General features: G+C 46.6%; 1 protein-coding gene and 1 pseudogene across 9 annotated transcripts in view; both read left to right on the forward strand.

Moving 5' to 3' along the window:
* Positions 1-24,085, forward strand: part of EVA1C (eva-1 homolog C) — a 108,376-nt gene that overhangs the window by 35,066 nt on the left and 49,225 nt on the right. For 6 of the 9 annotated variants that reach the window (XM_033232311.1, XM_033232310.1, XM_033232313.1 and 3 more), the window contains exons 2-3: positions 9,962-10,158; positions 14,234-14,357. The exons of 1 other annotated variant lie outside the window; for it this stretch is intronic. In XM_033232311.1, the coding sequence (XP_033088202.1) occupies positions 9,962-10,158; positions 14,234-14,357 (321 nt within the window). Of the gene's footprint in view, positions 1-7,867; positions 8,018-9,961; positions 10,159-14,233; positions 14,358-24,085 lie in introns of all 9 variants that reach the window. 2 more of the 9 variants (XM_033232314.1, XM_033232308.1) reach the window with 2 other exon arrangements.
* On the forward strand, positions 12,248-13,236 carry LOC117095697 (annotated as a pseudogene).

Below are 24,085 nucleotides of genomic sequence, written 5' to 3' on the forward strand. Positions count from 1 at the left end.
TTCTAAGGGTTTTAGGAGTTGTATGGAAGGAAACACATGAAAGATCAAATATATATTTCACAATATCACACTCCTGTAGAACACTTTGGGACACGTACCATGATTCTTTGAAAATCAGTTATTTACATCATTCTAGTATAAATCAATGAAAATGACCGAGGCAAGTTGTAATCATTTTAGGGAGTTTATTTGCCAAAGTTAAGGACACTCCCAGGTGGGTCTATGCCTTTCTCCAAAGATAATTTTAAGGGCTTCAATATTTAAAGGGGAAAGGATGGATATTGGAGGAATATCCAATTTTCATATGAGGGTGAATAGAGGAAATTCATTCATGCTGTCACTTCATCTGGGTAAGTGAATCTGCAATTTTACACAAGATAATATAAACAATAGGGCAGGGGAAGCAACCAGATATGCATTTGTCTCAGGCGAGTAGAAGGATGACTTTGAGTTCTGTCCAGTCCCGCATCTGTGGATAAGCTATCAATTTACATTGCCAGGGTGAAATTCAACAGAACTGTTTTCAAGCAAAGATCTTGGGGCCTGTAAGGAATCTCCCTGTGGGTAAAAGGTAAGGGATGTATGTAGCTTTTTATCTTTGTAGCCGTCTTAGTTAGGAACGAAGTAGGAGGCAGGTTTGTGTGACCCAGTTCCCAGCTTGACTTTTCCCTTTGGCTTAGTAAGTATGGGGACTCCAAGATTTATTTTCCTATCACACTGGTCTTTCTATAGTCACTGGATTATTTGAATATTAATGGATTTTCCTTGTAAATGTGATAAAGATGACGCTCCAAAGAAGGACTTCCTTGTGTCTTTCAGAAGACAGAAGAGAGCTCCCACCACTCTCAGGGGTTCATGTCATGAACTCTTGATCTGATTCAAAAAATGAAAACGTTAGAACTTTGGTTTAAGCTGTTCTAAGATTTGCTCAACCCAGGCCTTTCCAGATACTCCTTTGAGGAAGGTTTTAGCCATGGCAGTAGTCGTAAGAGTTTCTGCTGATACACAGTGGGAGGATTCACCAGGGAAGAGTATCTTAGAGTTGCACATGAGCTGTACCAAGATCCCTGAACGATGTGAAGCTGATAAAAAAAGAGTCTACATCTGGCTGGGCGCGGTGGCTCATGCCTGTAGTCCTAGCACTTTAGGAGGCTGAGGCGGGCAGATCACTTGAGGTCAGGAGTTCGAGACCAGCCTGGCCAACATGGTGAAACCCCCATCTCTACTAAAAATAAAAAATTAGCCAGGCATAGTGGCACGTGCCTGTAGTCCCAGCTACTTGGGAGGCTGAGGCAGGATAATCGCTTGAACCTGGGAGGTGGAGATTGCAGTGAGCCGAGATTGTGCCACTGCACTCCAGCCTGGGTGACAGAGTGAGACTCCGTCTCAGAAAAAAAAAAAAAAGAAAAAGAGTCTACATCGTCCCATTTCCTCTCCTCACCAGTTTAACAAGGATCAACAGAGCATCTCCAGGCTCTACTGGATTCCAGGACTGATTTCTTTTATTTTTTTTATTTTTTTTATTTTTATTTATTTATTTATTTTTTATTATACTTTAAGTTCTAGGGTACATGTGCATGACGTTTATATCATGTATAACTCCCCAATGCAATCCCTCCCTCTTCCCCTCTCCCCATGATAGGCCCCAGTGTGTGATGTTCCCCTTCCCGAGTCCAAGTGATCTCATTGTTCAGTTCCCACCTATGAGTGAGAACATGCGGTGTTTGGTTTTCTCTTCTTGTGATAGTTTGCTAAGAATGATGGTTTCCAGCTGCATCCATGTCCCTACAAAGGACGCAAACTCATCCTTTTTGATGGCTGCATAGTATTCCATGGTGTATATGTGCCACATTTTCTTAATCCAGTCTGTCACAGATGGACATTTGGGTTGATTCCAAGTCTTTGCTGTTGTGAATAGTGCCGCAATAAACATACGTGTGCATGTGTCTTTGTAGTAGAGTAATTTATAATCCTTTGGGTATATACCCAGTAGTGGGATGGCTGGGTCATATGGTACATCTAGTTCTAGATCCTTGAGGAATCGCCATACTGTTTTCCATAATGGTTGAACTAGTTTACAATCCCACCAACAGTGTAAAAGTGTTCCTATTTCTCCACATCCTCTCCAACACCTGTTGTTTCCTGACTTCTTAATGATTGCCATTCTAACTGGTGTGAGATGGTATCTCATTGTGGTTTTGATTTGCATTTCTCTGATGGCCAGTGATGATGAGCATTTTTTCATGTGTCTGTTGGCGGTATGGATGTCTTCTTTTGAGAAATGTCTGTTCATATCCTTTCCCCACTTTTTGATGGGGTTGTTTGTTTTTTTCTTGTATATTTGTTTGAGTTCTTTGTAGATTCTGGATATTAGCCCTTTGTCAGATGAGTAGGTTGCAAAAATTTTCTCCCATTCTGTAGGTTGCCTGTTCACTCTGATGGTAGTTTCTTTTGCTGTGCAAAAGCTCTTTAGTTTAATTAGATCCCATGTGTCAATTTTGGCTTTTGCTGCCGTTGCTTTTGGTGTTTTAGACATGAAGTCCTTGCCCATGCCTATGTCCTGAATGGTACTACCTAGATTTTCTTCTAGGGTTTTTATGGTATTAGGTCTAACATTTAAGTCTCTAATCCATCTTGAATTAATTTTCGTATAAGGGGTAAGGAAAGGATCCAGTTTCAGCTTTCTACTTATGGCTAGCCAATTTTCCCAGCACCATTTATTAAATAGGGAATCCTTTCCCCATTTCTTGTTTCTCTCAGGTTTGTCAAAGATCAGATGGCTGTAGATGTGTGGTATTATTTCTGAGGACTCTGTTCTGTTCCATTGGTCTATATCTCTGTTGTGGTACCAGTACCATGCTGTTTTGGTTACTGTAGCCTTGTAGTATAGTTTGAAGTCAGGTAGCGTGACGCCTCCAGCTTTGTCCTTTTGACTTAGGATTGTCTTGGCAATGCGGGCTCTTTTTTGGTTCCATATGAACTTTAAAGCCGTTTTTTCCAATTCTGTGAAGAAAGTCATTGGTAGCTTGATGGGGATGGCATTGAATCTATAAATAACCTTGGGCAGTATGGCCATTTTCACGATATTGATTCTTCCTATCCATGAGCATGGTATGTTCTTCCATTTGTTTGTGTCCTCTTTGATTTCACTGAGCAGTGGTTTGTAGTTCTCCTTGAAGAGGCAGGACTGATTTCTTAACAGAGTGTGCCCATCTGCCATCTTTCAGGATAGTTAATACTTGCCCACAAATAGAGTTAGATTGTAAAAGCTCTGGCTGAAACTATTAAGAAATAAAGCAGTTTTGACTGATCCAACGTGATGGCTAATTTTACCCGGAGGGAATTGTTAATAAACAGCTGCATTAGTAGTTGTTCTTTAAAAAGGATCTCTCTTGAACCAGCCAAGAAACCAAGGTGTGGAAAGCTCAGTGGCATGACTCTGCCCAGCACACTGGAATGCATGAGCTTGCCGACTGGGAAAGGAGCATGCCGGAAAGGGCGTTAGATTAGGAGCAGTTCATCTGTCATCTGCCTTTTGTTTAAGGACAACCTTGGCAGCTGGCTCATGCTCCACCCCACTTCCTACCTTCATCCTGGGAGACGCCTGGTCCACAGGGCATCTTCAGTCTCAGTCCTGGCATCCTTGTTTCCAGCAACCCTCTCCATCAACCTCTCCTACCTCCTTCCGTGGCCACTCCTGGACATTTCCATAACCTGCAAATCCACGTTGAAATCACTCCTCAAACAACTCGTGAGCACAGCCTCCTGCCTTTCCAGCCTGCTGTGTGATTCCCTCACTCTGACCTTGCTGGTCCTCAGCAGGATCTCTGGTCCCTTGGGCCCCTCCCCTCTTCTGTGCTCATTTCCTTTCTTATATTTAGCTTGGAGCCCACGGTTCATCATTTTGAGCAGTCTCTTGATAATATCCCCCTTCAAGCTTGCCGGACCATAACCCACAGTAAGAAATCTAATACATATGAGCTGGGCGCAGTGGCTCACGCCTGTAATCCCAGCACTTTGGGAGGCTGAGGTGGGTGGATCACTTGAGGTCAGGAGTTCCAGACCACCCTGGCCAAAAACAAAAATTAGCCAGGCATGGTGGTGGGCACCTGTAATCCCAGCTACTCCAGAGGCTGAGGCAGGAGAACTGCTTGAATCCAGGAGGTGGAGGTTGCAGTGAACTGAGATCACGCCACTGCACTCCAGCCTGGGCGACAAAGGGAGACTCCATCTTGGGGCAGCGGGGGTAGAGAAAGAAATCTAGTACATATGATCTAAGGGTCCTCTGCATATGTGTTTATCTATACACATACATATATGCACAAGCCTCTTTCAACTTTAAATCAATGACAATTATTTAAAAATCTCTCCCTGAATATCAGTTCTTACAGTTACAGCTCTGTTTCTCTCATCTTCACCACACTGTTGCAACAGTCATCTATACAAACTGTATTAGTATTCGTATTGCTTCTGTAACAAGTTGCCACAAACTCAGTGACTTAAAACAGCACACATTTATTCTCTTACTGTTCTGGCAGTCAGATGTTTGCAATGAAGATTTCTGCATGGCTGCATTCCTTCTGGAGGTTTCAGGGCAAAATCTATTTCCTTGCCTTTTCCCGTTTCTAAAGACTGCCTACATTCCTGGGCTCATGGCTGCGTCATTCCAACTACTGCTTCCATTGTCACAACTCCTTTCTCTGACTCTGACTCTCTTACCTTCCTCCTTTTTTCTTTGAGATGGAGTTTCTCTCTTGTTGCCCAGGCTGGAGTGCAATGGCGCTATCTTAGCTCACTGCAACCTCCACCTCCTGAGTTCAAGAGATTCTCCTGCCTCAGCCTCCTAAGTAGGGAGGGATCACAGGCATGCACCACCACACCCAGTTAATTTTCATATTTTTAGTAGAGATGAGGTTTCACCATGTTGGCCAGGCTGGTCTCGAACTCCTGACCTCAGATGATCCACCCACCTCAGCCTCCCAAAGTGCTGGGATTACAGGTGTGAGCCACTGCACCCAGCTACCTTCCTCCTTTTAAGAACTCTTGTGATTATATAAACCCCTTCCAGATAATCCAGGATAATCTCCCCAACTCAAAATCCTGAACTTAATCCCATCTGCCAAGTCCCTTTTACCATGAATGTCTGGTAACGTAATCACCGGCCCTGGGGATTAAGGCCTGTGGACATCTTTGGGGGCCGTTATTCTGCCTACCACATGAGCCATCTTTGACTTTCTTAACTTCCACTCACTTTTCTTTTTTCTTTCTTCTTTTTTTTGTGACGGAATTTTGCTGTTGTTGCCCAGGCTGGAGTGCAGTGGCACCATCTCAGCTCACTGCAAGCTCCGCTTCCCAGGTTCACGCCATTCTCCTGCCTCAGCCTCCCGAGTAGCTGGGACTACAGGCGCCCGCCACCTCGCCTGGCTAGTTTTTTGTATTTTTTAGTAGAGACAGGGTTTCACTGTGTTAGCCAGGATGGTCTCGATCTCCTGACCTTGTGATCCGCTGCCTGGGCCTCCCAAAGTGCTGGGATTACAGGCATGAGCCACTGTGCCCCGCCCTAAATAAACTTAATTTTTTAGAGAAGTTCTAGGTTCATAGAAAAATGGAGCAGAGGCTGAGCGCAGTGGCTCATGTCCTATAATCCCAGCACTTTGGGAGGCTGGGATTGCTTGGGTGACAGAGCAAGACAACAACAACAGAAAAAAAAATAAAATAAAATAAAAAAAAATGGAGCAGAAAGTGCAGAGTTTTCATCAACCTCTACTCCCCCTCACCACTCACACATGCACAGCTTCCCCCACTAGCAGTATCAAACCTGAGTGGGACATTTGTCATAATCAATAAACCTACACTGACACACACTATCACCCAGAGTCCATAGTTTACATTAGCGCTGACTCTTGTTGTATGTTGCATGGGTTTGGACTTATGGACGATGACATGGGTCCACCATGGTAGTATCGCACAGAGTAGTTTCGCTGCCCTGAAAACCCTCTGTGTTCCACCAATTCATTCCTCCTTTCTCCTGACCTCTGGCAACCATGGATATTTTCGCTGTCTCCATAGTTTTGCTTTTCCCAGAATGTCATATAGTTGGAATCATACAGTACACAGCCTTTTTGGATTGGTTTCTTTCACTTAGGAATATGCATTTAAGGTTTCTCCATGTCTTTTTGTGATTTGATAGCTCATTTCATTTTAGTGCTAAATAACATTCCATTGTCTGGATGTGGGCCTAGGTTTCTTTTTTTTATATTTATTTATTTATTTATTTATTTATTTATTTTATTTATTTATTTATTTTGAGATGGGGTTTTGCTCCGTCTCCCCAGCTGGAGTGCAGTGGCACGATCTCGGCTCACTGCAGCCTCCACCTCCAGGGTTCAAGCAATTCCCCCACCTCAGCCTCCAGAGTAGCTGGGATTACAGGGGTGTGCCACCACACCCAGCTAATTTTTTGCCTTTTTTTGTAGAGACGGAATTTCACCATGTTGACCGGGCTGGTCTCAAGCTCCTGACCTAAGGTGATCTGCCTGCCTTGGCCTCCCAAAGTGTCGGGATTACAGGTGTGAGCCACCACGCCTGGCCAGGTCTAGGTTTTTGAAGAAGGAATTGAACTGAGTGTAGGGCAGGCTATACTGCTGAAGTGTCTTCTTTGTACTTGGATTGTGCTAGGACTGATAGACTTCAAAGTGCAAAGCACCTGAAGGATCTTGCATTAGTCAGTTCTATGCACTGAGCTTCTGCCCCCAGAATACCACTCTTAGAATAAGAATATGATAAGGCCGGTTGGATAGGTGGGGCATGGATTGAAGGCTCAGGCCACTACACTGCACATACAGGTCTTGATGTAAATGGTCTGGCAGAGGTCAAGTTCTATTTAGCGGGGATAGAAGATGTGACAGAGTGAAGAAAGGTAATGGTCTAAACGCAGCAAAAGTTTCATTCCCACTCATGTGACAGTCTGTGGAGCAGGCAGCTCCTCTCTTCATGAACCTGGGACCCACGTATCTTCCATCTTGTGGCTCTGCTTCTCCGGAGCCTTGTCATTTTTTTTCATCTAGCTATAGTGACACGGTCTTTTGGATAAGCCGTGAATATTAAACCAAAGGCGCACTCTGAAAATTGATTTGACATGTGGTCAGCTGCTTATTTAGCACAGTCCAGGGAATGCTGGGGTGGTGGACAAGAAGGTTTTCATGAGGAGGCTGAAGAGATCTAAGTATGGGGGTGCCAGCCTGGGGCACTTCAGAAGGGGCACTGGCCTAGGGGTAGCATCAGGGTGACCCTGAGTTCCCTGGGGCAGGGTGTGGCTCATGACGGGGTGTTGAGAACCCACCAAGAAGGCTGGAACTTTCAGTACTCATTGTTTTATGAGGGCCTGCCTGTGTGCCAGGCAGGAAGACACTGACCAGAGGCCCAGGGCCACTGAGGGGTCTCAGCCTGGTCTCTTGGTGCCTGGGGGTACACTGTGCAAGTGATGATGTGGTTCCAAGGGGCAGGACTCTGACCCACACTCCTGGTGCCAGTGTCCGTTTTGCCACTCATGTTAGATTTTGCTTCTCTAAGTGAACTTACTCAGGATGGCTGGGTTCTTGGCCACTCTTCCAGTGGTTTTTAAGGGTGAAAAAAGGAGTTTCAGCAAGACAGCTAACGTCTGGATGAGCGTGCCAGAAAGTGTCTGTAGCCTTCCTCTAGCGAGCACTCTGGACTGGTGGGCCTGAGGACCCCCGGGCAGGCTGGCTCAGCCCCTTTGACTTCAGATTTCAGGGAAGCCCAGGGAGCTGGATTGGGCGCCTGGATTTTCCGAGAATTATGTTTCTGAGAGGATTTTGAAACCTAAACAGGAATACTTTACACACAGGTCATCGAGCAGGAATTGGGAAGTTCCGAAGCTGCCCTCCTTCACGCCACCTCCTCCCTTCAGAGGCCAAGGGCTGCCAAGCTGTCTCCCACACACCTCAGTGAAAAGTCCCTGGCTCTCCTCCCAGCCGCCTCGCCGTGACCTCGTGAGGTGTGAGAAGGAGGAAGGGGATCTACATTCTGGATGAACCTTCCTTCCTCCTTGCCGAGAAATAGTTTAGGCCCCTGCGCCTGCTGGGCCTTAGAGCTTCTCAGAGCCCAGGGCCCAGTGTGGCTCCTGCAAGCTGCTCGGGAATTCCAAGGAGGCTGACTGGCTGCCTGTCTTATTTCCAGTGTCTGCTGCAACCCATTTCCTAAGCTTGGGTGGCTGAAAACAACAGAAATTCGTCTTCTCACAGTTCTGGAGGCCAGAGTCTGAATCCAGGTGTTGGCAGGGCTGTGCTGCCTTTGAAGGTTCTAGGGAAAGCTCCTTCCTGGCCTTTTCCAGCTTTGGGTGGTGGCCGGCAGCACTCAGCATTCCTTGGCTTCAGATGCATCATTCCAGCTGCACGTGGCTGTCTTCCCTCTGTGTCTCTTCTTTTCTTCTTATAAGGACACCAGTCATGGTGTTAAGGGCCCACCTTACTCCAGTATATCGCCAACTTAATTCATTACATCTGCAACCCCCGTATTTTCAAATGTCACATTCTGAGGTTCCTGATGAATGTCAATTTGAGGGGACACTATTCAACCCACAGCAGAGCCCCACCATCACCTCCCCTCACCACACCCTTGGAGCAGGCCCCTTCTCTGCACAGGGCACCCTGCCTATCATTCCTCTCCAGCACCAAGACAGAGCTAAGAGTGATTTCTTGAAATGAAACTGCATCCTCTTATCCCAATAAGGCATGGCCTCACTAGTGGGAGATAAGCAAATGAAAGCCTTCCTCAGGACGGGCGTCCACACGTCCAGGGGACACTCACCCCGATTTTTTTCCTAGTTTATAAAGGTGCTTCAGGACTCTTTGGCTCCTGGTCAATACTTTAGTGCTTCCTGAAGGGGAAAGAGCCCTCCAAACCATTCAGTGGGCCATCCCAGACCAAGGTTTCTGACCCAGACGTTGAAACAGAAGGAGTTCCCTTATCCCCCTTGCAGGGCATGTGACAGGGACATGGCTTGCTTCTTGAGTACCCTGCTGCTCAAACCCCTAGACGGAGCATGCAGACAGCCAGGTGGTGGGGAGCGTTCTTGGGCTCTGACCCCACAGCAGCATGTAGCATTGAGTGTTTACAGCTCCCGAAGACCCAGTGGGCATGTGTTACAGCGGTCTCCTTCAGTTTTGCCATCTGCAGGCAGCTTGTGTTAATCAGCTCAATTAGACCCTCTGCCATATTACAAAGACAGAGGGCTTTCTGTATCCCGGGTTCTTGCCCTAGTGTACTCGAAAAATCAGATGGCACGTGGACTTAGAGAATGAATGCAAGGTTTTACTGAGTGGAGGAGGTGGCTCTCAGATGGATGGGGAGCCAGAAGGGGGATGGAGTGGGAAGGTGGTCTTTGCCTAGAGTTGGGCCGCCCAGCAGCTAGACTCTCCTCCGACTGCCCCTGACTGAATTCCATGTTGCCCCGCTGTCAAAAGCCTGCTGGCATCTGCTGGTATCTGTCGGTGTGCTCTTCTGCTCCTCTTGACGTCCAGCCACTTGTGTCTGTGCCCACTAGGGTCTTGGGTTTTTTATGGGCACAGGATGGGGGTCATGGCAGGCCAGAGTAGTCTTGGAAAATGCAACATTTGGACATGGAAACAGGAGTGCCTGTTCTCACTAAGGTCCATGGGCACAAACCCAAGGGTGGAGCCCTCACCAGGGACCCCATCCTTCTCTACCCAGCACTCCCCTGCCCCGCTTCTGTATCAACATGAAAGCTGACATTTGCTCCTGTGCCCCACCTCTGGGCCTGGTTTGGTGACTTTTGCACCAGAGCTGCTAGGGAGGCCCCACCCCACATGTTGTTGACTGAACAGCCCTTCCCCAGGGGAACCAAACTCCTCCTGTCCCCAAACCCATGGAGGAGTGGTGGGTTCCTGGGCCTCTTGTAACCCGACTGAATATTTTCCAGGTTACCTAACCAAACTCCTGCAAAACCACACCACCTATGCCTGTGATGGGGACTATTTGAATCTACAGTGCCCTCGGCATTCTACGATAAGTGTCCAATCGGCATTTTATGGGCAAGATTACCAAATGTGTAGTTCCCAGAAGCCCGCCTCCCAGAGGGAAGACAGCTTAACCTGTATGGCACCCACCACCTTCCAGGTATTGCCTTTTGTAGACATGTTAAGATGATACAGTTTCAACACACGCTCTTTCTCTCTCTCTCTGGGTGTAAATATATTTGTGATTATATAGTTCAATCCAAGCACAACTGATCCATGAAAAATCCCACTTTATACAGATCACCAGTTTTGTAGGTGAGCCATTATTTGCTTCTCAAAGGATTTGTTACCCAACAAAACTAAATAGAATTCCTACCTATTGTAGAGCCCCCTTTGTGCACTTCAATATGAATTTATTTGTAGGTTTACTCCTTACTTCAGTATAGCAAAGTACAACCAGGATGGATTCCAACCTCCAGGCCTACATCTCCCATAAATACTCCTGTAGAAAGGGAAGGTGGGTTCTTTAATGGACGCCACAAGTATCTCTTTGAGGCAGACATCTGAAATCATGACCAACTTCTTAGAAAATGTACTCAAAGGGCCAGGCGCGGTGGCTCATGCCTGTAATCCCAGCACTTCGGGAGGCGAGGTGGGCGGATCACCAGGAGTTCAAGACCAGCCTGGCCGATATGGCAAAACCCCATCTCTACTAATAATACAAAAATTAGCCAAGCATGATGGCACGCACCTGTAGTCCTAGCTACTTGGGAGGCTGAGGCAGAAGAATTGCTTGAACCCAGGAGGCGGAGGTTGCAGTGAGCTGAGATCGTGCCACTGCACTCTAGCCTGGGCAATAGAGTGAGACTCCATCTCAAAAAAAAAAAAGAAAACAAAAAAGAAAATGTACTCAATGAAGGAAATGTCAGTAACCGCCTTGTGCTTTTTAATGGTTTGCTTCTCCAGTTGTAGATAATCATGTCATTCTTGCTTGGAGCTATTTTAGGCAGCCTTTACTGACTCCTTCCTTCTACCAGATAGCACCAGGAATTGGGAGAGGTGTGGCTTAAGTCATTCTTTTTGTGGTTGGCATATTTAGGGAAATATTTGGTATAGGAGAAGGTCAAACTAATATTTCAGTGATGGTTTTAGACTGTGCATGGCTTTCAATCCTCTGAGCAGCTTCTACTTCACCATCCCTGGCCCCTAACATATACAACTAGTTGACCAGGATTACTGAGTCACTCGGCCTTGGATTTTTTTTTAATGCCTCCCAAGTTCCATATGAATACATTTAAAGCAGGGGGTTTAAAGCAGCTGGCAAGTTGGAAGTCTGTTTGATTTTGTTGACCGTAGGAAATATGGATAAAGATAAATTTGCTAGGAGAACCAAGGAGAAATAGGGGTAGCTTTAATGCTGTGTAGTTCTCCCTAAGGCCCAAATAGGAGACACAAAACTAATGTGATGATGTAAGAAGTTTTCTGTTTCTCACACCATCCCTTGCTTCCACTGCAAGCATAGTAGTATCTGGGTATTCAGGTGATTGGTGAAATACACCAGTTGAGTAGCCAAAATGAATGTGTTTGAATGACTGCCCGTGACATGGTTTCTATACCTTGAGGAGAAACAATGTTTCTTCAGGAGACAAGAAGTTGCTTTCCCTGTGTGCTCCACTCTCTTAGTCCTTTTTGTGCTGCTATAACAGCATACCTGAGCCTGGGTAATTCGTAAGGAACTGACATTGATTTCTCACTGTTCTGACGGTCAGGAAGTCCAAGAGCAAGGCGCCACAGGTTTGGTGTCCCTACTTCCAGGATGGCTCCTTGAACACTACATCCTCTAGGGAGTTGGGGAACGCTGGTACTCAACGTGGCAGAAGAATGGAAGGGGCAAGAGGAGAGGGGGCCAAACTTGCCTTTTATAACAAGCCTAGTGCCTAGTGCCACTCTAACAACCTACTCCTGAGAACAAAACAAAACAAAAAAAAACCCAGTACTAATCCATTCATGAGGATGGAGGCCTGATTGTCTAATCACCCCTTAAAGACTCCACCTGTTAATACTGTTACACTGGCAATTACATTTCGATGTGAGTTTTGGGAGGGATAAACATTCCAGCCATAGCACCCACCCTACCCCTAATTCTCTCCGTTGGGCACCACCCCAGGAGCTACACCCCTCTTGACCCACCCCCATTTCTCAGTCACCTACCCTGGCCATCCATCTTTGGATCCCAGGCTACCTGCTGCCCTCCTGGGTGCATGAAATTGGCCAGTACCAACATTTTTTCTAAAGTGGCTACTTTGTAAAAGTATGAACTCCTGGCACACACTAGAGCATGGGCACCACCCCCACCATTCCACGGGTACCTGCCTCTGCCAGATACCCCTGAGGGAGGAGGATGTTCTATAACCAGGCCAACAGGTTAGCATCTGTGAACACAGTTCTGATGTTGTTGGGAGGGTTTGTTTGCCAGAAACATCCCCATGCACTACTCTTTCAACCAGAGGTCAAGAAGTCCTTTACTTTTGTGTCTTTTTTGTTTGTTTGAGACAGAGTTTCACTCTTATTGCCCAGGCTGGAGTGCAATGGGGCAATCTTGGCTCACTGCAACTTCCACCTCCCAGGTTCAAGCAATTCTCCTGCCTCAGCCTCCTGAGTAGCTAGGATCACAGGCGCCCACCACCACGCCCGGCTAATTTTTGTATTTTTTTGTAGAGACAGGGTTTCACTATGTTAGTCAGGTTGGTCTTGAACTCCTGACCTCAGGTGATCTGCCCGCCTCAGCCTCCCAAAATGCTGGGATTACAGGCATGAGCCACTGTGCCCAGCCTTTTGTATCTTTTAAGCTGCACTCAGAGCCCAGGCAAGGTGCTTCCTCAGAGGGAGGTTGCTTAACGTGGGGAGATGTCCACACGGGAGACCACAGCTGATCCATCCCTTGACTGTCAACAGGAAGTCCCCCTTTCTGCATTTTCCAGCTCATGACATAGTTTGGAAACAGCCCTGCCCTGGGGTCTGCTCTGCGGTTGTAACCGCGGAGCCCTCCAGTGACGTCTGTGGGCTGAGTCGTTTCACCATGACGTTTGGCCATGCCACATGCAGTCATCTGAAAGCTGCACCCTCTGGGGTCTGAGGGGTTTCTCAGGTGTTTTTTTCTGATTGAGACACATCTGCTGGGCCCCTGAGAGAACGGGGTATAGCTGGCAGGGCCAGCATTCTTTGCCGAGATACTCCATGAGCTACTATGAGAACATGGTGACTCAGAGAGGCTCATGTGTTTGCACTAAATTCAGACCTAAAGTAATAGGCAGATTCTTGGGTTTTTTTTTTTTTTTTAACTGTACTTTGTGTCCTTTTTGTTTCTGTTTTAACCAGACCCAAGTTCAGGACCTCTGTGTTTATCACAGGCAGGACTTGTTCCATTTGGGAATGAGGACCTAGAGAACAGCAGCAAAATGCTGAGCCTTATCAGGACCTGGAGGAGGGCATTCTGTGAGCTTCCACAGAGCAGATGTCTTAAAAACGAAGGAGCTGCCTGGAAAAAATCAGGAGAGAGACAGAGATTGAGATTTGAAGGAAAGCCTTTACTCCCAATGCTCAACAGAAAGTCTGAGTATTCCACTAAGAAAACTGCTCCCCGAGGGAGAAGTGGGTCCCATCCTCTTGAGTTTGATGAGGGTGGGAATCAGCTTTGTAATTTTTATCTTTTGATCTGGGGACAGTTCGTAAGCTGGAAAGGGTTTGGGTCAAGGGCTCCCCAATGCACAGCTCTCCTGTGGCCTGTGTAGGGCTGTTTAAGGGTGAAGGGCCAGGACTGTGATTGCTGATGGTCACAGCTCTTTCAGCTTAAAGCTAGGGGACCCCACTCGAAGGGGACCTTGAAGTCCCCTGCACCCCAATACCGGAAAGTACTCTGACCTCGCTTACACTTCCTAGAGCCTTGGTAGTCAGTGCCTTTGCTGAAAGTATCAGCAGCCGCACCAGTGGTGGTGGATCAGAGGTTAGTTGTCCCAGGAACCTGGCACTATTGGATCAGGCTTCTTTTCAGGAGAAAGAGCAGGGAGACAGGAGCCAGTCCACTCACCCACATGTATGCTCTTTGGCCTTAGACACAGCTTGGCCAGGTGGGGAGGCGTCCTTCCCTTTGCAGAGCCCAGAGCAGCCCAGGTTCGGGTCTGGCAGTCCCTGTGAGCAGTTTTCAAGCCTGTCCCTTTTCTACCCTCTCCTTCTAGAAGGTGCTGGACGAATGCCAGAACCAGCGGGCCTGCCACCTCCTGGTCAATAGCCGTGTTTTTGGACCTGACCTTTGTCCAGGAAGCAGTAAATACCTCCTGGTCTCCTTTAAATGCCAACCTAGTAAGTAACTTCGGAGGGGGACAGTGTGTTTGGGGTGTGGTTCTTGCTTCTTTCACACTCCTGGTCAAAATTCTCTTCCTGTTGGCATTTGTCCAACTTTGAAACTCATTAATAGAAACATTGGGCTCCATCCTACCCAGTTTTTTAGAGAGAGAGAAAGAGAGGGATTTTGTGTGCGTGAGTCTGCACATGCCTTCATTTTCTTACAAATGCCTGAATTTTAAAAATCCAATCTGTAAAACTCAGTTGTGCTGACGCTACAACTCCCAGGGCTGGTGAGAGACTGCAATAGCTGTTCCTCAAAGTGAGGAGCTGCTCCTGCTTTTCAGAGGTGCCTTGTGCTGAGATTGAGGGGCTCCCTGCTTTTCCTTGAGGCTCAGTGGCCCACTTGCCACCTGCACCCACTGCTTCAGAGCTTTGATCCGGCTCCTCCCGCCCTCACCCACGGCAGGGGCTCCTTGTTCCCCAGGAGAATGAGAAGGGGCATGGCTGGAGCAATCTCTTTTATCTGGTTCTTGTTCTTTTCTCCATTGACTTTTGCCATTTCTAACATGCATCAGCTTTGTGATGGCCAAAAATAATCCATCTTCCGTGGGTAGGTCACACTTCCAGGCGCCAAGAGCCTGCCTGAGATAAATCATAGGTCACTGTGGCATTAGAGGTTCCGGCACACCTTGTTGCAAAGAAACGATAGCAGTGTGTTTAACCAAAAAATGAAAGTTAAGCTTTTTTTTTTTTTTTGAGACAGAGTTTCACTCTTGTTGCCCAGGCTGGAGTGCAATGGGCAATCTCGGCTCACCACAACCTTTGCCTCCCGGGTTCAAGCAATTCTGCTGCCTCAGCTTCCTGAATAGCCGGGACTACAGGCATGTGCCACCATGCCTGGCTAATTTTGTATTTTTAATAGAGAGAGGGTTTCGCCATGTTGGTCAGGCTGGTCTTGAACTCCTGACCTCAGGTGATCCACCCGTCTTGGCCTCCCAAAGTGCTGGGATTACAGGCATGAGCCACTGTGCCTGGTCGAATTAAGCATTTTTAAGCCTCCTCCCTGCCACCCAACACAACTGTTTTCACTTTTTGCATTTTGTTGTCTGTTAGCTCCCATCCTGGGGCCCAGAGTTCCCCGATATCCTGGTGGCCTAGGTTCCAGACTTATGTGGGGAGAGGTCAGGCCACACTTGTACTGTAGTCTCAGGTGCACATCTGGGGAGAAACCCCCCAAACCCTTCAGCAGATATGCAGGCTTCTGTCAAACCCCTTCCCTGCCAGGGCCCACATACGTCGAAACTGCCCTGTGCTTTTCAAACACAGCACATGCAAAGGCACTCATGCTCTCACAGCATATAGTAGATACTCATCACACATAATAGACATCATCACACACACGCACACACTAGCACAACCTTATACCCCATTAGACACACTCAATGCATACAAGCTGTCACACTCACTCACACTATCATACATGCTCACACACGCTCACGTGTACAGACAATCGCAAATACCTACAAGCAGGCCCAGCCATTCAGAACCACCTGAACTCCCTTTGTGACCCCTCTCTACCCTCCCTCCAGCACCAGACATTGGGATCACCTCCTGCCTCAGTCAACAGACTCAGGAAATCACACAAAGATCTCAGTATTCTTCCTCACTTCCCTCCCACCGCTGAACCTCACAGATGACTGTGTCATGGCCTTAAAGACACCCTTGACTGCCATTAGCTTCGCCTTCTTTTTTTTCTGTTCTCCACTTCCCTCCTTCCCTGGTGTAAAAGATTGCCCTTTAAAAAGTGGCTCTTAGCTGGGGGCGGTGGCTCATGCCTGTAATCCCAGCACTTTGGGAGGCCGAGGCAGGCAGATCACCTGAGGTCGGGTGCTTGAGACCAGCCTGACCAACATGGAGAAACCCCGTCTCTACTAAAAATACAAAATTAGCTGGGCATCATGGCGGACGCCTGTAATCCCAGCTACTAGGGAGGCTGAGGCGGGAGAATTGCTTGAACCCGGGAGGCAGAGGTTGCAGTGAGCCGAGATCACGCCATTGCACTCCTGCCTGGGTGACAGAGCGAGACTCTGTCTCGGAAAAAAAAAAAAAAAGCCCTTGTTCAGGATGTTAACAGCTGGAAAACTGAGGTGGTGGGAATATGGCTGTTGATTGTGATATTCTTTCACATTTTCTATATGTTTGAAATGTTTCATAAGTTGAGAAAAGCCAGCCTCTAAGAGAAGTCAAATGACCTTTGTAAAATTGCCCGAGCCTCAGATAAGTCAGTGCAGAGCCCCAGCCCCACGACTGTGGTATGAGGCTTCCTCTGGTTTATTCATATCATTTCAGCAAACACTTACGAAACCCCCGCTGTGCACAGGAGTGGAGGATGAAGAGAACTCACATCCCGCAGACATTCCCTGAATGGTGGTTCTATCGTGGGTGGTGTCCACACCCCCTCCAGGGTATTTCTCAACCTTCCTTCACCCAGCAACCATTCCTAAGATCTTCACACAGCTGGTTCCTTCTCCTTGTGTAATCTCCACCCCAAACAGCACCTTTCAAGAGAGACCTTCTCTGTCCAAAAAACAGCAACAACAACCAAAAAAAAAAAAAAAAAAAACCCCTACTATCACAGCATCCTATGTTATTTTCTTCACAGCAGCATCATCATTTGGATTTACCTTATTTGTGGCCTGTGTATTATTTGCACACACACTGCATCAGATTGTGACCATCATGAAAGCAGGAACTCTGTGTGGTTCAGCATTGTCACCCCAGAGCAGTAGGTGCTTAATGTGTATTCACGGAGCAAATGTTAACCCAGCAGGGGCCAGGTCCTGTGCTCAGCACTGGGGAGACACAGGTGAGCACATCCTTGGTAACCAGATTGTCCAGTCCCGTGGGGCCTGATATTCAATGTGAGTTTCACACAAATATGTGCAAGATTCCAGGTAGGGTCAGGGCTTCATGGAGAGACACTTGGTACTATGCAAGCAGCTCGCAGAAGAATTTTTTTTTTTTTTTTCTTGAGATAGGGTCTCACTCCATCACCCAGGCTGGAGTATAGTGGCTTGATCTTGCCTCACTGCAACCTCTGCCTCACAGGTTCAAGCAATTCTCCTGCCTCAGCCTCCTGAGTAACTGGGATTACAGGCATGCACCACCACACCTGGCTAATTTTTGCATTTTTAGTAGAGACCTGGTTTCTCCATGTTGGCCAGGCTGGTCTTGAACTCCTGACCTCAAGTGATCTGTCCCCCTTGGCCTCCCAAAGTGCCAGGATCACAGGCGTGAACCACCGTGCCCAGCCTCATAGGAGGAATTGACCTTGACTGGGGTTCAGTGGAGTCTTTTTGGAGCAAGTGATAATGGAGCTGAGAACTGCAGGGATGCAGGGCACAGAAAGAGTGCTCCATACAGAAGTCTGTGGCTGGGGGTTGCAGGTGCATTGGCGCAGCCAGTCACGGGGTAGGAGCACAGAAGCAAGACAGCAGGAGAGAGCACCAGCTGGGGAGCCGGAGTAGGGATCCCGAGCCCTCGGAGCCAAGGAAGGAGTTGGGGCTCTATCTGTAGGGCAGCATTTAAGCAGGGAGGGTGCTAAGATGAAGTCATAAGGCCCCACTGGCTGCCCCATAGAGAGCAGATGAGAGGCAGAGTCCCTGTGTAACCTGGACGCCGGCAACCTGAGCGCTGCCGTTTAGGAGGCGGAAGTGAGATTGTCTGCACACCTTCCTGCCTCTTTTTCTGCATCTCTCACACCTCCTGAGGCTCTTCTCCTCACTTCCCAGTTCTAGTCTGGACAGGACACTGTGAATGTCCAAAGGCTGCACTGCTGTACCCTGTGGTGTGTGGAGCCAGTGCTTATCATGCGAGCCAGTTATGCATGTGTTACCAGCTCTGCCTGTGTTCTGTGGAATCTGCCACGGTGGGAATATTTACACCAGGGAAATTGGCAGATGCCACTGATTGGTTTATTTGCTTGTCTTTACGGAAAGCTATTTTACCAGCAAGCCTCACTGGAAACTTCTTTTCCTTAATGTGCATTATGCTTCCTTCCTCAAAACCTCGCCTCCCAAATTGCATCCTTTCAGGAAACGTAGGTTTCAGCGAGGCTTGGATTTAGGTAGTTCTGGGTTCATATTCCTTTCTGCTGTGTATCTGCTGTGTGTTGGGCAGTGTAGGGACACTTTCTAGGACTCGGTTGTAACATGGGATTTTGTCTCTTCTGCACAGGGCTGTTATAAGACTGTGAAAACACAGTGTTGTATGTAACACGCTTAGCACAGGACCATGGAGTTGAGCTCAGCAGTTGGTAGCTATTATTTCAATAAGCTGATTCAAGTCTCTCTGCTAAAGATATAAATGACTAAATGATACAGGCATGCCTGTCATCCGGCATTTTGGGAAGCCAAGGCAGGAGAATTGTTTGAGGCCAGTAATCAGAGACTAGCCTGGGTAACATAGTGAGACTCCTATCTCTCTTTAAAAAAAAAAAGAAAGAAAAAAAGAAAAAAAGAAAAAAAATTAGCAGGGCACAGTGGCAGGCACCTGCCGTCCTAGCTATTTGGGAGGCTGCAGTGGAAGGATTGCTTGAGCCCAGGAATCTGAGGTTACAATGAACTATGATCTCACCACTGCACTCCAATCTAGATGACAGGGTGAGATCTATTTACTAAAGAAAGAAAGAAAGAATAACAACAAATAAAAGTGACTGTCTACATTTCAACATCACTATGCACTGGCAATTGTATGCAATGTCAGTAATAAAATACTCTCACCACGGCAGATCCTTCCTCTGCCCACCTTTGAAAGGTGGCTGGTGATGTGTTGGGAACAGGTCCCCCAAAATCTGGCCATGAACTGGCCCCCAAACAGGCCATAAACAAAATCTCTGCAGCACTGTGACATGTTCGTGATGGCCATGACGCCCATGATGGAAGGTTGTGGGTTTACCAGAATGAGGGTAAGGAACGCCTGGCCCACCCAGGGCGGAAAACCGCTTAAAGGAGTTCTTAAACCACAAACAATAGCATGAGCGATCTGTGCCTTAAGGACGTGCTCCTGCTGCAGATAACTAGCCAGAGTCCATCCCTCTATTTCGGCCCATCCCTTTATTTCTCATAAGGAATACTTTTAGTTAATCTATAATCTATAGAAACACTGCTTGTCACTGGCTTGCTGTCAATAAATATGTGGGTAAATCTCTGTTCCAGGCTCTCAGCTCTGGAGGCTGTGAGACCCCTGATTTCCCACTCCACACCTCTATATTTCTGTGTGTGTGTCTTTAATTCCTCCAGCACCACTGGGTTAGGGTCTTCCCAACCAAGCTGGTCTCGGCAGTGATGTGGTTTTGTGACTGTTGTATCGAAGAGAAGCAGAATGACCCACATAGCCCGCTCATTAGTAGGTTGGTGCAAAAATAATCGCGGTTTTTGCCTATTGCTTTTTTTTTTTTTTTTTTTTTTGAGACGGAGTCTCGCTCTGTCGCCCAGGCTGGAGTGCAGTGGCCGGATCTCAGCTCACTGCAAGCTCCGCCTCCCGGGTTTAAGCCATTCTCCTGCCTCAGCCTCCCTAGTAGCTGGGACTACAGGCGCCCGCCACCACGCCCGGCTAGTTTTTTGTATTTTTTTAGTAGAGACGGGGTTTCACCGTGTTAGCCAAGATGGTCTCGATCTCCTGACCTCGTGATCCGCCCGTCTTGGCCTCCCAAAGTGCTGGGATTACAGGCTTGAGCCACCGCGCCCGGCCGCCTATTGCTTTTAAGGGCAAAAATCACAGTTACTTTTGCACCAATTTAATAAAATGAGGAAGGGGAATTTCATCGCTGTTGTCATTTAAGCAGAGTTGTGGTTTTAACTTCCCAGGCCCCTGCCATCCTCCCCATCTAAACTCCCAGGAGAGTTGGCAACCCACTTCTGGAAGGCTGCCCACACCTTCTCTAATCTGAGACCAACTGAGAACTCTAATGCAGCTCTAAAACAAGTTCTAGTCTTCTACGAAAAGTAGCAATGATATTAGTAGTTTCTTAATTTTTTATAATCCAGAAATGTCACTCTTATGTGACAGTGAATTAGCACATTCCCAAGGAACCAAGTAACACAGCAGTCACCCCAAGGATGTAATATGACACGCACAGGCCCCTCCGTTCCAGGAGATGATTTGCCCATAATCTGGGGACGAAATCGCTGGAGGCCTGGCATGTGGGTGTTGCGTTACTCTGGGAGGGTTTTGTTGGCATCGAGGCTACCTTTAATGAATGGGCTTTAATAAATCAAAGAGATGTGGCTAATAAATGCATTTCATGACATGCCTTAAACAAAACAAAACAAAACAAAAAAACCTCTTCTAACTTTTAAAAATTTTGATTTAAAAAAAAAAGAAGAAGAAAAAAAAGATTTCCATTTAAAAAGTTTCCAATTTGCAGAGATAAGGCTTGTTTTTGTCCTGCCTTCTCCCATCCTCTTTCTGTGCCAGCTCTGCCACCGGAAAACATTCTTAACATTTTTCTGAGTTCTTATGGTTGGAAGGGGGCTTTGGCTCTTTTGGTGTTTCTATCCAAGCCCTCTTTTCTGCATCAAAGGCCATCGTTCACTCTGGGCCTTTGAAGTCAGGCAAAATGTTGTTGTTGGTGGGATTTAGCATCTACTCATAAACTGCATATAAATGCCAGTGCGGATATGACTCACCAAAAGGAATCAAACCTTCTGACGTTGGGGTCAGACTTAGCAGTCTTTTCTTTAGAGAATGAAAACAAAACTTGCCTTGGCTCTAAGTTTAAGCTGTTGAATTAAGATTCCAGTGAGTGGGTAAAGGGCCTTCGAGACATTTGCTTAGTCACCATTTTCATTTTTCTTCCTCCTGGAGGTTCTTCCTGCTTATTAAACTACCAGGGCAGGATGGGGATTTTGTGAGCATCTGTAGGCTGGCTTCTGCTCCGAGCCTTTCATTCATCTTGAATGTTCGCATCCTCATGGATGAAAGGATAGCAACAAAGTTTGCCAGCAGCAGAGCTGGTGGTCCTCTTGAGATTGTGTAAAGTTTTCCTTCCTGTGGTCCAAAATTTGGCCTCACTGTTGCTTCTCTGCTTTTGGTAGAAAGTCATGGAAATTTACAAGGTACAGAAAGATGCTGTTTAGTCCAGGCACGGTGGCTCACGCCTGTAATCCCAGCATTTTGGGAGGTCTAGGTGGGTGGATCATTTGAGGTCAGGAGTTCAAGACCAGCCTAGCCAACATGGTGAAACTCTGTCTCTACTAAAAATACAAAAATTAGCCAGGCCTGGTGGCACATGCCTGTAATCCCAGCTCCTCGGGAGGCTGAGGCAGGAGAATGGCTTGAACCTGGGAGGTGGAAGTTGTGGTGAGCTGAGATTGCGTCCCCTGCACTCCAGCCTGGGTGACAGAGTGAGACCCTGTCAGAAAAAGAAAGAAAGAAGGAGGGAGGGAGGGAGGGAGGGGGAGGTGGGGGGGAGAGAGAGAGAGAGAGAGAGGAGAGGAGAGAGAGAGAGAGAGGAGAGAGAGAGAGAGAGAGGAGAGAGAGAGAGAGAAAGAAAGAAAGAGAAAGAGAGAGAGAGAGAGAAGAAAGAAAGAGAGAGAGAGAAGGAAGGTAGCATTTATATTTGAAAATTATTGTCTTTCATTTTTTTAAGTTTGGAGCTTAGCATCACTGATGCCAGGATACGAAGATCCAGCCAGCTGCTGTGCCCTAATGTGTACAGCTCATGCCTTTCTGTAGGGATTAAGGTGGGCGTTTTCAAATTGTGATTGCAGCCCATAGTAGGAAAAGATTCTCACATTTTGGCCCAGTGGAACACATACTCACATACACACCACTGAAAAATAAATGTTTAAATGACAAACCAGTGTTTATATTTTCTTCATGTGATGCCCTTTGTTGTTTTCTAAACTACTGTATTCTTTATTTTAAAAAATTGCTGGTTACAACTCACTAATGATTTCAAGACTCAAGAATGAACCTCAAATCACAATTTGGAAAACTTTGGCTTGAGGTGTCTGTGGGACCTGAAATCAGCCTGCACTTCCAATCCAGGAAAGAAAAGTGGAAGGAGAACATGAGCACATGAGAAGAGTGAGAGGCTGGGGGTGGAAGAGGTTCCCTCTGGACAGTCTTCCCGCCCACTCCGGGCCAGCCCATTACAGCCCTAGCAGTTCTTGCCATTTAACTCCTGTTTGCAGTTAACACCAATGCTTGTTTGGCCAAAAAGTGCACCTGTCTGCTGTGTGGTTGCCATTTCAAAGTAGAAAACTCCAGAACAAGGGTGATAGAGTAGAGCTAGCATTTTTTAAAGGATTTTCTTTACAGAATGTTGGCAAGGATAAGAACCACATATGCAAATAAATGACCGTGGTCCCCTTTATATTTTGCTTTGCTTTGCTTTTGCAAAGTTTAAGATAAGTGACAATCTAGGAGAGATTTTCTAACACCTAAGAGACAAAAGTTAGCATCCGGAATACATGAATCACTCCTGCAAATTTTAAAAATCCATCACACACTATGCAAAGGATTTGAAGAGGTTGTTCACAGAAGGACTGCTTTGAATATCAATTTATTAATACATTTAAAGCTGTTAGAACAGGGCCTAGTTGGGAGGAAGTCTTCAGCAAGTATTAGCTATTATTATTATTATTATTATTATTTTTGAGACGAAGGCTTGCTCTGTTGCTTAGGCTACAGTGCAGTGGCACAATCTCAGCTCACTGCAAACTTCCCCTCCTGGGATTGTGATTCTTCTGCCTCAGCCTTCTGAGTAGCTGGGATTACAGGCACCCAACACCATGCCTGGCTAATATTTGTAGTTTTAGTAGAGACGGGGTTTTGCCATGTTGGCCAGGCTGGTCTCGAACTCATGACCTCAGGTGATCAGCCCACCTCAGCCTCTCAAGGTGCTGGGATTGCAGGTGTGAGCCACCACACCCAGCTGTGTTAGCTATTATTATTTAAAGATATCTTTATTGAGATATCATTTACATAGCATAAAATTCACATTTTTCAAGTGTACAATCCAGTGATTTTCAGTGAATTTACTGAGTTGTGCAGCCATGACCACAGTCCAGCATGGGACATTCCCACCATCTCAGAAGGCTTCCCTGTGTCCATTTTCTGTCACTCTGTGACCTCACTTTCAGCCTCAGGCGCCCACTCATCTACATTCTGCCCCTAAAGGTTTGCCTCTTCTGAATCCTTCATATAAAAGGAATCACACCCTATGCAGTCTTTTGTGTCTGCAGTGTTAGCTCTTACTGCTTTAAAAAAATCAAATCATTATTAAACATTTTCACTAATTAAATGGTTTTGGAGTACTTTCTTTAAAAAAAAAATAAACTGTTTTCTTCAACAGTGCACGCATAATGCCAACTTTGTATGACATTGCAAAGAAAGATTTTACTATAATAAGCAGATTAAACAAACAAACTTTTTCCTGAATTCTTTGAGAACAAAGTACAACCTGGTCCAGATCATCCTAACCTAGAATGCACCATCAGCTTGACAGTCAGTTGTTCCTGGATTTACCAGATTTGGGGCAGACTTTTCACACTTCTCTAAAGAGGGATTCTTAACTGACACCATGCCTTGTTTTTACCCCTTTCCTAGTAAAGGAAATGATTTGATTTGGTATCATATCATCTTTCTTGCTTTTTTTTTTTTTTTTAATTAGAAACGAGGCCTTGCTATGTCTCCCAGGCTGGTCTCTGACTTCTGGGCTTAAGTGATCCTCCTGC

Source organism: Trachypithecus francoisi, unplaced genomic scaffold (genome assembly GCF_009764315.1).
Source record: "Trachypithecus francoisi isolate TF-2019V2 unplaced genomic scaffold, Tfra_2.0 Lachesis_group14, whole genome shotgun sequence".
Lineage (NCBI taxonomy): Eukaryota > Metazoa > Chordata > Mammalia > Primates > Cercopithecidae > Trachypithecus > Trachypithecus francoisi.